Raw genomic sequence first — 14,759 nt, forward strand, 5'->3', positions numbered from 1 at the left:
GTAAGTAAGTAAGTAAGTAAGTAGTTGTAGTAGTATTGGTAGAAATAGAAGTGGCATTTTGGGACACTTTCTGAAAATATACATCTTGCGTCATTTTTAAGTATGATTCAAAAGTCTTAGCTCATCATATGATAACATTCTAAATAGCGTAAGAGTTTTACTAATATATGAGAAGAAAAGGGAACATTTAACACAGATGGATTACTCTTCCTCGAACAAGACCCAACGCTACATTTTTCAAAGCAGTAATGGCATCTTGAGACAGCTTAATGGCATCCTGGGACTGTTACCAAATCGTATTTTAAAAAGAAAACAATAATGATTTGAACATGATTTTTTAAAATTCTGATTCACACTTACTCTATATATCAAAAATATATACAAATACAAACATCCATCTGTGTCTTGGATTGTAATGATCTTAATAGGCCTAGGCTATAATTAACAACAAAATGCTATGTCCATTTATTTACCATCTTGATTCACTGCAATGTTGTTGAATATGGTGTGACTACGCCCCCAGAAGTCGACATAACCCATATATTTTTTCTAATCTCATACTTTCTTATGATAAGCTCGATGTTGACATTTAGTAGGCTAATGGAAGTAAGCTATACCTTTTATATACAATATATTGGCTATACATTGAAATAAAATATGATTAAGCTTATCTATCCCAAGATGCCAGTTGTCCCAAGTTGCCTGTAGTCACCATGCTATTCACACTATTTGTAATAGCCTATTATAAGTTATAATAGTATTATTAGTAGAAGCGGTTGTGATTATAAAGAAAAATTAGAAATATGTTTTTACCATTCGACGGAAGTGACGTAACGGCCGTTACATTACACTTCCTGGAGACGGTTGCTACAACAGACCGTCGCCTAACTTTCCTCTCGGTTGTGTTTACAGCAGACTGACCGCCATCAAAACATCAACGTTAACACCAATAATTACAGCTGCTGTGTCCGGTGTTTACTGCAACAAAATGGCTTATGTTTCGCACGGCCAGAGAGATCCAAACGAAAGTTACACCTTCTCGAGTCGGCCCAGACCTGTGGAGAACCGCACCAAATACAGAGAGCCTGCGTCTGAAGAGTAGGCTAATGTTTGTGAATGTGTTCATTCAGATACACCTAGTTAGTTAGCGTCCATAGCTACATGGCAATATTATCAACGATACGGACTTACTATTTAACACCAGTGTCAAGTAGAATATATGCAGTGCAGATTGAATGTCTTTATTAGCTGGTGAATGTCTAAAATATCTGATGAATTAGACCTTTTTTTTCAAGTTTACAAATGCCTCCCACATCAATGTCATAGACATGGCATGATCCACGTTGCAATATTTCAGTGACAGATCATTGTTATTATGTGTTATTGGCATTTTAGTTGTATGTTTTGACCTAAGACCTGAAATGAAATAAAATACTGAATTTAAAATAATTTAAAGTAGATCTTTTTCCCTGGACCAAAGAAATCCTGTTAACTGCAAAAATTTGACCAAAACCAAAGTAATTGATGTAGTTTTTTTCCCTACAGTTTTGTTAATTGTGAATTTGTTCTTTAATATAATTTCAAGTGGCGTGTACAAATTTAGAGTAGAAGTCTTACATCCAACTTTGACCCTCATTTACAATGATGTCGAGATATCATCAGTACTTCCTCACTGTGTTACCATGCACCTTACTGAACTATCATATACCAGCACAACATGGAACATCAGTAACTAATAACTGCACTGTTTTTCTTTGACGATGTAGGACACCTAGTAGTTATGGAAACATTATGTATGACCGTCGTGTGGTCAGAGGAAACACTTACGCCCAACACATCATACCAACTGTGAGTATTAAACATCCATTTTTACACTGCTTGATCCCTGCTAGAGTTTGCCTTTTTTTATCTTAACAAAAATGTACTATCTTCCACCTTTGACAGATGGCTCAGCCAGACCATGTTGAAATACAAAGACAAATGGAAATCAGGAAGAGAGCCATAGCTCGAAAACTTGCCAGGGAGCAGTTCAAGCCCAGGACCCCCGATGCCCTGCAGGGCAGAAAACACATTGATGTCCAAACAGGTCCGGCATTTCTCCTGACAAAATCAAAACATTTGTATAGTCAAATTCATTAGGAGTTCGTCAAATGTGCTGTTGCAAAAAAAAAAACTGTTGTTTATTAACACAGACCTCTATTTACAGAGCTTTTTCTCGAAGAATTGAGTGATATTATAGTGACTACAGATATTGAGTGCCAGACTGACGCATTCCTGGACAAACCAGCAACCCCACTCTTTATACCTGCCAAGTCCGGTAAAGATGTTGAGACACAGATAGAGGAGGGAGAGGTAGGTGACTTGATTTGGAGGTTTGGCCACAATTTCTACACACTAGTGAGACCTGTTTCAGACATTATTTAAAGGGACAACTCCACCGATTGTACACATTAAAGCCATTTTGTAACATGTGTGTTCTGCTGCTCTGGAGGAACTAGTATTACTACTACAATTTTGAGTTAGGCCACCATGGAATCAGGGTTATTTCAGCTTAGAGACTAAACATTTCCAGTATACACAAAACTTTGTCTTACAAATTTGGGGTTTATCGTTTAAATGATATGGGCAGTTGCCATGAAGGGTAAACTAAACAGAGATGTCATGGCTTTTTGCTCTGGACCCATTTTATAGAATATAAGACAGGATATGTTGTTGTTGCCCTCTGTTAATATTCTATCTCTGGTGAGTCCCCAAACTTTATGGAAGTGCTATAACAAATTGGATTCCCCTTTTGAAATGATTTTTCTCAAGTAGGATGTTAATGACAAAAATAACCACAATGTTTCTAGGTTTGATGTGATGAAATTACAGTTTGAAATTGTATAACGCCGCAACACCACTCACTGGCCCGTGTCGTCTGCAGCTGTTCGACTTTGACAGGGAGGTGCAGCCCGTGTTGGAGGTGCTGCTGGGTAAGACTATAGAGCAGTCCCTGGAGGAGGTGATGGAGGAGGAGGAGCTGGCCTGTCTGCGGGCCCAGCAGAGGGCCTTTGAAGAGCTGCGAAACAACGAGCTGGCAGAGGTGCTCCGGCTCCGGGAGCAGGAGAGACGTCGCAGTGAGGAGAAGGTATATATAGTAGAGCCGGACCGGATTGATTAATTGACCGTACGATTTTTCTCTATTTTTAATGAAGCAGTCGTGTTGAGTGAAATGCATTGATGCCCTGCAGGAAGCCTAAATGAATAGCATTAGGGATACAGCCTATTTACAGCAGCAGCAGCAGCAGCAGCAGCAGGTGTGTTGTAATACATTGGATTAATTTACCCTACATTGAGAGTTTTTCCTGGAACCAATAGCAGAGACATTGCTCATCTCTTGACTGTTAATGACTTGCAGTGTGATAAAATGCTTAATGTCTGAGTTTAAAATGGCCCCATGTCATTTTAGACATATTTGATACGCATTTGTTTTTCTTTGACAATGCATATTACAATAAAGAATAAGTTCCTATACACATTTTTGACAGTAAAAAGTATTTCTAATGTAGGGGAGAACGGGGGAATCGGGTAATGTGAGCCACCCCCTGTATCTAGGCAACGGAAAACATTTGTGGTCATGTGAGATATATGTTTTCAAGCCCCTCGCGTTTCCCCATGGCCCTGAAAGAGAGGACCTCATGGTGCTGTGGTAAGCATGTTTTTTTCACCAAAATAGGTATTTTGCATGTAAAAGTAAATTTTCTTGCTGTCAACTTAATCAACTGTTGTGCCAAAGCAAATGTATTCACGTAGAAAAACTTCTATCATACGTGTTGATGAACTACCAACATATAAAAACCATGTGATGATATTAGCTAAAGATTAGCCTGAAATGCTAAGAGAGGTAGTTTTTTCTCAAATTGTGGTGGTGGGGGAAAGTGAGCCAAATGCTGTGGGGGAAAGTGAGCCACTGTCTCTCTTTCCCCCACCATGAGGCACAAGTTAAGTTTAGTCTTAAACATATTTTAATGTAATATTACATGACATATGTTTTATTTTAATGTCATACACATTGTAGAAAAGCCATCATGCCGAGGAAATACACCAGGAAGACGACCTGGGTCAACCACACGGAAAGAGCACCTTCTCATCTTTCCCTGTAACCTTCAGGGCTGGAAGGTAGAGTAGGCCTAGTTGTAGAGTATGACAGGCTGATGTTATAATCCAGTTGGGTCTTCTCCTGTGTTCTGAGTCCCAGGCTGTTCTCGCTGGTTCTGATTTTCCTATGCTTTGACCTCCAGACACAAGCTGGCTCTAAGGGTCCTGTGTTCTGACCCCCAGACTGTGTTCTAATCTAACTGGTTCTATCTTTCATTTGAATCTTATTAAAACCTTTTGAATTATAATATGTTGTATTTGATTTTGTTCAGAGTTACTTTCAAGTGTTTAAAAAATTTGCTTTGCTTAATTGACCAAACCCCATCATTCTTTTACTAGTCCGACATTAGTTCTGGAATGTGTGGCTAGCTTTCAGGATTCTTACTGTTACAATATGTGTTGTTATGGTAGTTTCAGAGTGGAACAAGTAAGTGGATCAGTTTACCCCACAGCTGGGGTGAAGTGAGCCACATGACAACTTTTTTTAAAACAATCATATTTTCACTGCCCTTTGTCTTGAAAAAATTCTGCTAATGCCCATTTTTAGGAAACATCCTGAATTAATGGGAAATGTGTACATTTTTGTGATAAGTCATTTTAGCTCGCTTAGAGGGGAGCAAATGTAAAAAGTGGCTCAGATTACCCCGTTCTCCCCTATATATATTCAAGGGTTCAAAAAAGTATTTTTTTATTACTGGGAATTTTTTCAAAAATGTAATCGGCCGATTAATCGGTTATCGGATTTTTTTTCTGCAAATAATCGGCATCGGCCCCAAAATGTATAGTAGGCCTATAGCAATAATAGCAATAATAGTTTTTTATTGAATCGTTAAAGAAGAAACCCGGCTACTGAATATCCTTTGATTCTTATTACAAAGAATGAGCTGACGAGTCCCAGTGCCCACACTGCTAAGAACTGTAAAGGTAATTTCATAGGAGATACAGTATGTATTTATATTTGTCTGGAAAAAAATTAATCTCTCATATAAAATGACCTTTATCGCACTTGGCATATAACAGTGTAGACTGTAATTATCAGGATTCATAAATAGCAGTTTGTGCAAGGTTCCCAAGGAGACCGATCATAATTCAAGGGCTTGGAGCAAAAGTAAGTAAGTGAGGGGGCGCCTTTAGCTCAGTTGGTAAGGCGTCCCCCTCCCGGGCCAGGCCCAGCAGCAGACCCGGGTTCGATTCCCGCCCGCGGTCGTTCTCTGCATGTCGCTCCCCTCTCTGCCCCATTTCACCTCTGTCTCTCTGCACTATCAATAAAGCATAAAAAAAATGCCCCAAAAATATCTTAAAAAAAAAAATAAGTAAGAAAGTGACATATTTTGCGAAAATGACTTTTATATATAATTTTAAGGGTCATGATAAGTTCTATCAAATGGTAAAAGAATAACGTCAGTATACAATTTTTTTTTTAAAGATATTTTCTTGGCATTTAGACTTTTATGCTTTATTGATAGTGTAGAGACAGAGTTGAAATGGGGCAGAGAGAGGAGTGACATGCAGAGAACGACCGCGGGCTGGAATCGAACCCGGGTCCGCTGCTGGCCGAGGCCCATGGAGGGGACGCCTTACCAACTGACCTAAAGGCGCCCCCATACATTCTACTTTTTGAATAAAAAATGATAGCATTTCACTTAGAAAAAGTCGCTATCATAACGAATCAAATCAACAGACTTGATCGTTTGCATTAAGAACCAGAGTTTGCCTTTGTGCTTGTTTAAACCACAACCACTTTCTTCTGACCATAGGAACGTAGGGTTGCCCAGCAGAAGGAGGTGCTGAAGAAGGAAAGGGAGACTGCAGAGAAGATTGCTGCCCGGGCGTACACACAGCAGTACTTGGCCGACCTCCTGCCTGCAGTCTTTGCCTCACTGCGAAGCCACGGCTACTTTTACGACCCCGTGGAGAAAGGTCAGCCTCTGCTGCATCAACTTCTATTAAAACTCAGCTTTTCCTCTTAGGGAGTGCATGTCATACACTCTGTGACATGACCTGTGGTTGATCTGACCTGGTTATGAACGTTCAACCTTTTATCATATAATTGTCGTTCTGATTTCCAGATATCGAAGCCAATTTCTTCCCATGGCTGATGGCTGAGGTCAGCAGCAGTCTGAAGAAGAGATACACAGCGAGAGAGCTGCTGGACAGTAAGGGAACGCAGTATAATGTGTTCGGTTGTTCGATATATCTATTTCAGCAAACACGCTTTGTCTACTATATTTTTACATTTTGTTTCTTCAGGTATTGATTTTTTGACAAAGTCGTACACAAATCGTACACAGTATCCAGAAGACTGTAAACACTCCCTGTTACGCATCAGTATCTATTTTGTTTCTTATCACTTAATATAAGTGTAAATTTCTTGCACAAAAAAGTGTCTCAAGATAATATAGATTACTTTGAAAATCGACAAGGAGCATGAAGAAGAAAACCCCCATATTACCTGCCCCCATAATAGTTGAAAATATAACCTAAAATTGTTAGAAATCCCAGATATGGTTTAGAAAAAAATTCTCTTAGATTTCCCTCAAGGAAACAAACAGTATGGGCTCTAACATAACATATGTTGTCATCCTTGACAGCTAAGATGTATTTCACCGGTCCTCCTCCAGGGGTCGTCAGGTGTATAGACACTGTTGGAGGGCCATCTAGCGGTTCTTATTCAACATTGCAGCCCTTATTCATGTCAATCATACTACAGTGTTCCTCCAACACTTGCCACAAGCCATGCGGGGGACACAGCATATTCAGATGAGACCAAACTTGAAGTTTTTGGCCTGAATGCAAAATGCAATGTGTGGCCAAACTAACACTGCACATCACCCTATACACACCATCCTCACCGTGAAACATGGTGGTGGCAGCATCATGCTATGGGGATGCTTTTCTTCAGCAGGGAAGAGGGAAGCTGGTTAGAGTTGATGGGAAGATGGATGGAGCCACATACAGGACAGAAAACCTGTTAGAGTCTACAAAAGACTTGAGACTGGGGTGGAGGTTCACCTTCCAGAAGGACAACTAGCCTAAAAATACAGCCAGATCTACTATGGAATGGTTTAAATCAAAGCATAGTCATGTGTTAGAATGGTCCAGTCAAAGTCCAGACCTCAATACAATTGAGAATCTCTGGAAAGACTTGAAAATTGCTGTTCACAGACGCTCTCCATCCAATCTGATGCTAAATCTGAAGCTCAAGCTATTTTTTAAATGTCAGTCTGTAGATGGGCAAAGCTGGTGGTGACATACCCCAAATAGATTTGCAGCTGTAATTGCAGCGATAAGTGGTTCTACAACGTATTGACTCAAGGGGGCTGAATACTTATGAACGCCACGCTTTTCAGTTTTCTTTTTCTAAAAAGAATTTAAAACCATATTTAATTTTCATTCCAATTCACAATGATGCACCACTGTGTGTTGGTCTATCACATGAAATCCCAATAAAATAAATGTACGTGTGTGGTTTTAATGTGACAAAATGTGCAAAATTCCAAGGGGTATGAATACTTTTGCAAGGCACTGTATATAGCACATGGAGGACTGACTGAGACTCTTTACACTATCTCTCTTTTTCAGCAATCATCCGTGAAGTCACCCAGAAGCGGCAGCCGCTGACATAGGAAACCAAATCTAACCAGTAGTGAGATTCAGTGACACTGATTCTCTGATTCTCTGATGGAGGATCAAGAAAGGCATGAAAGTATCAGATCAAAAATAAAATGTTTTTTAAATGACTGTACTACCATGAGTTGTCTCTTTGAGAACACATGAATAGTGTATTTTTGTTATCCACAAAATAATAACATTTATATCTCATTGAACATCACTAATACCTGTGTATTTGTTTGAAAAAAGCAGTCTTGTGGATTTGTGACATTGTGGAAAATTCAAATGCAGTTTACTATTATCCTTCATTGCACACGTTTGCACAGTTGTATTATATATATCAAGGATTTCTGTTTGTTCTGTATGCAAGGAGTTGAATGTAGAGTTGAAGCAGCTGTTCTTGTTGTTTCCCAAAAAAAATTGGGGGAATATATTTATTACAAAGTTAGTAACCATGGCATTTTGTCTTTTTGATTTAGTCAGTGTTTTTCTGTGTTTGTTTTAACAGAGTGTCACTGCAGTGAATGAATGAAGCCTTGTGAGATGATTAGTCGAGGGCTCATTCGTGATGTTGGAAAGCAGTTTGACTAAAAACTAAAAATCTACAAATTTTGGCTTTCATCAGCAGTTTTCCATTAGTTGATGGATACCTCTACGGCCCAGTCATAATGATAGTAATAAAGGTCCTGAGCCATTCAGCTCTTACAAGAGATGTAGTTCTTATAGCAGTGTGGAGTTTCAGTAGCCCCTTTTACACAGAGATTGCGGAATATTGACGGAACAACATCACTCCAATATGCCGGCTTTGCTTGCTTCTGTGTTATTTACACAGAACCAAGCAACGCCGGTTGAGAGCAGAAGTGCTGGAGCTTGCAGTAAGAGGGCCGTATTTTACTGTCCCCGTGATGTGCTGGTTGATCTCGCTACGCGCTGAGTCCAACATCACTGGGACTGTTAACCAAACTGACAAAAATCACTCCGCTTCTCACTGCTTCACCTCTGTGTGTGTGTGTGTTTGTGTGACAGGTTGGCTGTGAGCGAGTCTCTTTGTGAGGGCAGAGATCTGCCAATCAGACATACACATACACACAGTGTGTGAAGTCACGTTACTGTAGACAGAAATAAAGTGTGGATATACGCTCAGACTTAGGATAATAATAGCGGCGGCGATCCGGTCGCAGCCTAGCTTAGCCTAGCTTTCCCATTGTACAACTTCCCCCGGGCAGAAATAGACTCATACACTCTGCAAAATGAAGCGTGGGGGTTTGTATTGAGCAGCGGACCTTATGACCAGCTAGATTATACACCGTTCCTTTTATTTGGTGATTTTTACGGGACATCAGGCCGCCGTGGTTAATCTTAAACACACGTCCTTCAACTGCTAACATGGTCGCATGTTTAGAACGTAGGCTATGGAACGTCAAACGCCCTCCTGTTCCGCATCAACAAGCTGGCCGCATTTAAACAGAGAGGCGGAACTGATTGTGTCGGGAATCTTACTACCCCCCGAGGTAGTAAAATTCCCGGAACAATCTCTCGCACCTTTCTTCCCTCGTTCCGCAACGGTTGCATTTATACAGCAGGGCGGAGGGCCGAAATTCCGGCATATTCCCGGCTTTCACTGGTAAAAGGGGCTAGTCACTGCGAAACCCATTAACCTGATTTATCATCGTACTTCCATTTTGCGGCCAATGGAACACCGCAAACTCCTGCAAACACTATAATGTTGCTGTTACTTAATTTTCTTCTGCAGGTTTAAAAACAGAAATCTCATCTCAGTCGTTTTTTTTTTTTGATAACCAGTCAAAGTACAGTACAGTATATACAACTTTTTTTGGAGAAAGTCCCTGCTGTTACCGGGGTTTCAAAACAAAGCGAATCAGACACAAAAATAAAAGCATAAAAGCTTAAAGAGAAAACAATCAGTGAAAAAGATATCAGTCCCATAGCAATGTCAGGTTCAAAGGAACTCCAAATATGTAGAGGACCTTTCAAAAGGGACTTCCTGTGACGTTTATCTATTTGCATCTTGCAAACAGTTCATTCAGGTGCACTGACAGGCAAATTCGGTTCAGTTTGCATTGACTCCCTCACCACACACACACACGCACGCACACACACACACACACACACACACACACACACACGTTGAAGTTGTTTGTTTGTTTGGTGTCAGGCTTCTTTTTATAGGCTATCCGAATAACCACCTATAGACATTTTTGTAGTTTTTCTTATTAAACTCAAAGGGAGTTGTAGTGGTTGTTGGTGATGTCAAAGGCCATTTAGATGAAGGCAAATTGCCGGCTAAGTAGTCGCCTACACAAAGTGTTGGGCAGGACTGTCACATCACTCTTCGGTTTCGTATTATGATGGGAAGTAGGTCTAACCTCGGATATATACGGCTCTATTTTAATCCCGTCCTCTAATTGGTCAGCTCACCTATGACGCCTCCTCGGTTCACTGCAGGGCGGATGACGCGCACGTCTTCAACCGGTGACCAAAAAAAAAAGTTTCGTGACAGGTGACAGCTCAGTCTTTACACAGCTGATGCATGAGCTTAACATTGTATTTATCCACAGTCATAGGTTGTATTAATAGTTATCGCTCAAACAATTGTACTCTAATTTGTCTTGTTATCTTCCCAGTCTATCTGACATAGCCCAAACAAATAAAAGACAGTTTTCTTTTTCGTCATAAGAATATTTTGATTGTGTGTGGCAGTAAATAACGATACCGATAATAGGCTACAGTGATAGGATCTGATCGAAGGAAGAAGGATGTGGATATTATACCTCCCAGTCCCACATCAGTTAATATGAACTGGGTGTGTTTGAATTTCATTTTGTAATCTGTCACTTATTGTCTCTCAAAATCAAAAAATATATTTAGAAAGTACCTATTTAGATAAACTCGGAAATAAAAAAGTAGGCTACACATGGCACATGTGGCTGGTAAAATAAGAAATAAATAAAACTTTTTAAATACAATTTTTTTTTGCTAAAGGCTATACAAATAGATTTAAAAACATAAACTTAGGCCTATAAATAAACTAAAACAATTAAACGGACGACAGGTTTGAGTTTTCAAGCAAAGTGCATGCGAGTAGCCTATGGAAGATGAAACGTTGTAGGCCTACAGTAGCCTCAAATTCTATAACCATGAAATTAATCGAAACTACTGTCACTTTTGGTCTTTAAAAATGAGGAAATCATCATCCAAAACCACCAGTCAAATCACCATTATTGTAAAATGAAACAGACGAATATACCAGCAGAGACCAGCCTTCATGGACTTCAATAATAGCCTTTGTTCAGTTTTCATCACGGCTGCCATAGGCTACATGGCTCACATTTCAGCACCTCTTTGAGATTCATGAGCCACTCAACATTTCTGGTAAAGGTGGGTTGATGCAACATTCAAAGTTTCCATGCAAACGACCCCCACACATACATCTCTAACTGTTGTAGTATAAAATAAAAACTATGAATCATTCCTAGTGTAGGTGGGGGGAAGTAAAACTTGAAGTAAAAATTCCCTTAAACAATATTGAAAGTGTCCTTTTTTTTTGTTTTTTTTTTTTTAGTTCCCCTAGTGTTCCCCGGACCCTGCTGGTGAGTCGACAGACAGCAGGAACAGGATCGGCCGGGGCGCAGACACATTGCTGGATGCGTGAGCGCCATATTGCGCCTGTCTGTGTGACTAGAGGAGGGAGGGGGAAATCGGCCGGACCGCGGAACTATCACCGTCTCGTCATCTCCAAAGCTCGTCTGCCCCGGTAAGAACTTAGACTCGGTAGACTGCCTGTCTGTTGAACAAGCAAGCACTTAAGCGGTGCATTAAGAAAAACAAATCTTAAAACCAACACACTTTTCGTTGCCTACTTCTTCCGCGGACTTTTCTGCTGCTCTGCACAAAGGAGGAAAATCTCACAACAGGTGTCTATGGGATTACACCGAGGATGTGTCTGACTGCAGCAGAGCACCTAGGGCAGTGTTATTAGACTATTTATGTTTCACTGCGTAAAAACCCAGACTTTAAATCTTCTAAACAGTTTTGCGTTTAATTTCATTGTGAAATCCTTGTCTTCTATCGGTGCAGGGTCAAATAGGTGGATTTTCTCGTTTGCGCGGCTCGGTTCCCTGTCGCTGTGTGGGTGTGTTCCTAATTTACTCATAACATAGCCTAGTTTGTGACACAACCCAGTCCCACCTGGGGAAAGATATAGGCTATATCCTGGAAATCATCACTTGTTTCCAAAATGTTCTGACATTCTAACAACCTCAAACATTCGTGACATTTGATGATTGCTGGTTGTCTGTAGTGAAATGCAACATTGTTTATTTGCCTGTTGTTTATAACGCGACACAGAGCAGTGCTGGTGCGTGTCAATGTCTTCCTTTTAATTCCTTTCATCTGAACATGGGCTGAAGGAGTAAAAATCCAAACCCGAGCAGGGTGGAGACTATAACTTTATCATAACTGGTGGGTAAGGCACGTTGATTATCACATTTATCTGACTGGCGCTTTGATGATTCAACAACGTCAAGGTAGAACAGAAATGCAAGACTTCCGGTGATAAATTTCAGAATAAGATTAGTTTGAGTAACTGCAACGGGTTGGCTTCTTTCTAAGAAACATAATGATTGTTAAATGACCTTATGCTGGTTTATTTTAGTTTAGACTGTTGCTTGGACAAAACAAGACATTTAAAGATGCTGCGCTCTGAGGAATTTTGTGGACATTTCTCACCATCTTAAAACGTTATGTAGTGTAGACTAATAGAGTAACCTATTCAATTCAATATAGGCCTACAGAATAGGCTAGTATTAGGCTATAAATGAGTTGCGGCCTTAAAGTCATATACTACCCAAAAAATTACAACAGTTCTCTAGTTCAAGTCTCTAACATTTTAGGATTTGCCACATGTCTGTTTATATCCTTTTTGAGTTTTTGGCCTGATGGTTGTACACAAAAATCTATTTGAAGACATCCCTTTGGGCTTTGAGAATTTGCGATGGATGTTCTACATTGACACCAACAACAAGTTAATGAGTAGGCCTACTTGAAAAAGTAAATTTAGAGATTGATCAATTCTTAAAATACCTAGCCTAATTGTTTGATGGTTGGTTTTATGTCGGCTATACGAAAAAGTTGAGGTTGTTGTAACGTATAACAAATGAACATTTTCTATGAAAAAAAATATGCTGAAGTTAGTTCAATGTTTGCTGTGGTCATGAATCTTGGCAGAATTACAAATAATCAGAAGCGAGCAGCCGCGTGCTCTTACTTTGAAGTCCAGAGCGCGTGGCTGCTGTCAGCTTGTAGCTCCTCGCGGCGGTGATTCATCCTGATGAGGAGGGCCGAGTAGCTCGCGCCCCGGGTTTAAGTAACGCCGAAGTGGCTCAAACTCGTTTCTCCTCTTTTCTCTCTTTCCAGGAAGGCATAGTGACGAACTACACAGCCACACGGAGAACAGGAATCGTCTTTGGAAACACTTTTTAATTTTTTTACGGCTCTTCGCATAGAGCAAGGAAAAGGACAGCAAAATGCCTAAAGCGGTGAGTAGACGTTGGGTTTTATTGATATTTTCAGTTACTGCTTGGTGTATCACTGCTTTCTAAGGTGGTGAGGGTTTACTAAAACATGACAGAACATTAAACGTCCTTAATTCGTTATGTTTTCATACATTAATCTTCGTAGGCTATAGGCTAATTCAAATGATTAATAATTCAATTAAGCGGGCCTACCCTTAACAGTTAGATATGCGGTACAGTGAATGCAGCACACTGATGCCAGTAGGCTTACTTAGGCCTACTTTATAAGTGTGAAAGTGTCATAATATCCTGAATGAACCCTTTGACACATTTTGATTTCATTGTCATTCAAATAGGATTTTCTGATGTGTTTAATGGTGCGACTGTTTTGTTGCTAATTTGGAAATTAAAAAAAATAAAATCACTAAATGGGAGTGACAGTGTGCATTTCATTGACGACTGTCTCTCTTGTTGTGCCATATGAAGTTACATTATCAGTAGGGTCTGTGTTAAAGGGGAATGCCACTCAAATCACATGCTCTAGTCATCTCATAACCTGGGGGTGTCACATATATTTCCATGAACATCACCCACTTAACTTGTATTTTAGTCATGGACAGTTAAGCACTGTTTTATTTTCAACGTTCACACAGCATGGGCGGACATAGTCACAGGATTTATGCCTTTCTCTGTAATATAGAACATCGTAATCAAAGGGAGAGGGCTGGCAATTGCCTTGTTTATATTCCCAGTTAGTTTGTGATGAATGCAGGTTTCCCTCTGGGGTCTTTTGAAGCTATTTTCCAGACTGAAATTTGGGGTTTATGCTCCCCACTTAATGTGGGGTTTACTTACCGGAGCCATCTTGGAGTCTTGGTAAAAACTAAAGTAGTGACTTTCAGTATTTATGGTATAAGTTACTTTTCATTATCAGGAAAAGCACACAAAAACACAAAGAATACCTAATGAAGCTGTCCAATACATTTTGACAGATTTATGTATGCCTTTGATTACTCTTTAGCGAATGTGCCCCACCCCAGCTGTAACATACTGTACAGTTGCACATGGCCCATGTCCCTCCCTTTGCTCACTGTTTGGAGATTTATGGTATTAAAACCTTTTATGTGTGTTTTACAGTGTTAAGGACAATGTGATGGAAATCTGTTTTGAAATGGATATGTGTAAACCACATTTCCTTTTTTGAATAAAATCTTTTCTATGTACTTCATTTGAAAGGTACCATTCAAAAGACCAGAGATGCTTCAGACATGCACTTATATGCAAATTGTAAAACAGATTTCAAGTTGCTGCTGAATCGCTGCTCTGATCGTGACAGTATCGGGTTGCTTTGAACAAAGCGGTGTGTTGTGATGACAATGACTAAAGCCTCGGTCGGTGTCATAAAGTGTGTTGTGACGGTTTGTTTAGGTTGTCATGGTTGTCCTGAGCACCACTCTGGAAATGACATCATTGCAG

The 14,759-nt window shown here is 40.0% G+C and overlaps 2 protein-coding genes across 2 annotated transcripts in view; both read left to right on the plus strand.

Moving 5' to 3' along the window:
• Nucleotides 1-988: 988 nt before the first annotated feature.
• rsph3 (radial spoke head 3) lies at nucleotides 989-7,763 on the plus strand (the record flags this gene model as incomplete). Its single annotated transcript, XM_080048246.1, has 8 exons — nucleotides 989-1,098; nucleotides 1,767-1,848; nucleotides 1,945-2,086; nucleotides 2,207-2,352; nucleotides 2,924-3,127; nucleotides 5,895-6,057; nucleotides 6,207-6,293; nucleotides 7,720-7,763. The coding sequence occupies 8 exons, from the start codon at nucleotides 989-991 to the stop codon at nucleotides 7,761-7,763; spliced, it is 978 nt and encodes a 325-aa protein (XP_079904372.1).
• A 3,642-nt stretch (nucleotides 7,764-11,405) lies between these two features.
• Nucleotides 11,406-14,759, plus strand: part of ezrb (ezrin b) — a 33,616-nt gene continuing 30,262 nt past the window's right edge. Inside the window, exons 1-2 of the mRNA XM_080048056.1 lie at nucleotides 11,406-11,524; nucleotides 13,186-13,307. Coding sequence (XP_079904182.1) covers nucleotides 13,296-13,307 — 12 coding nt within the window. The 5' untranslated portion in view covers nucleotides 11,406-11,524; nucleotides 13,186-13,295. The remainder of the gene's footprint in view (nucleotides 11,525-13,185; nucleotides 13,308-14,759) is intronic.

This window comes from Ammodytes marinus (assembly GCF_949987685.1).
Source record: "Ammodytes marinus genome assembly, chromosome: 19".
NCBI lineage: Eukaryota > Metazoa > Chordata > Actinopteri > Uranoscopiformes > Ammodytidae > Ammodytes > Ammodytes marinus.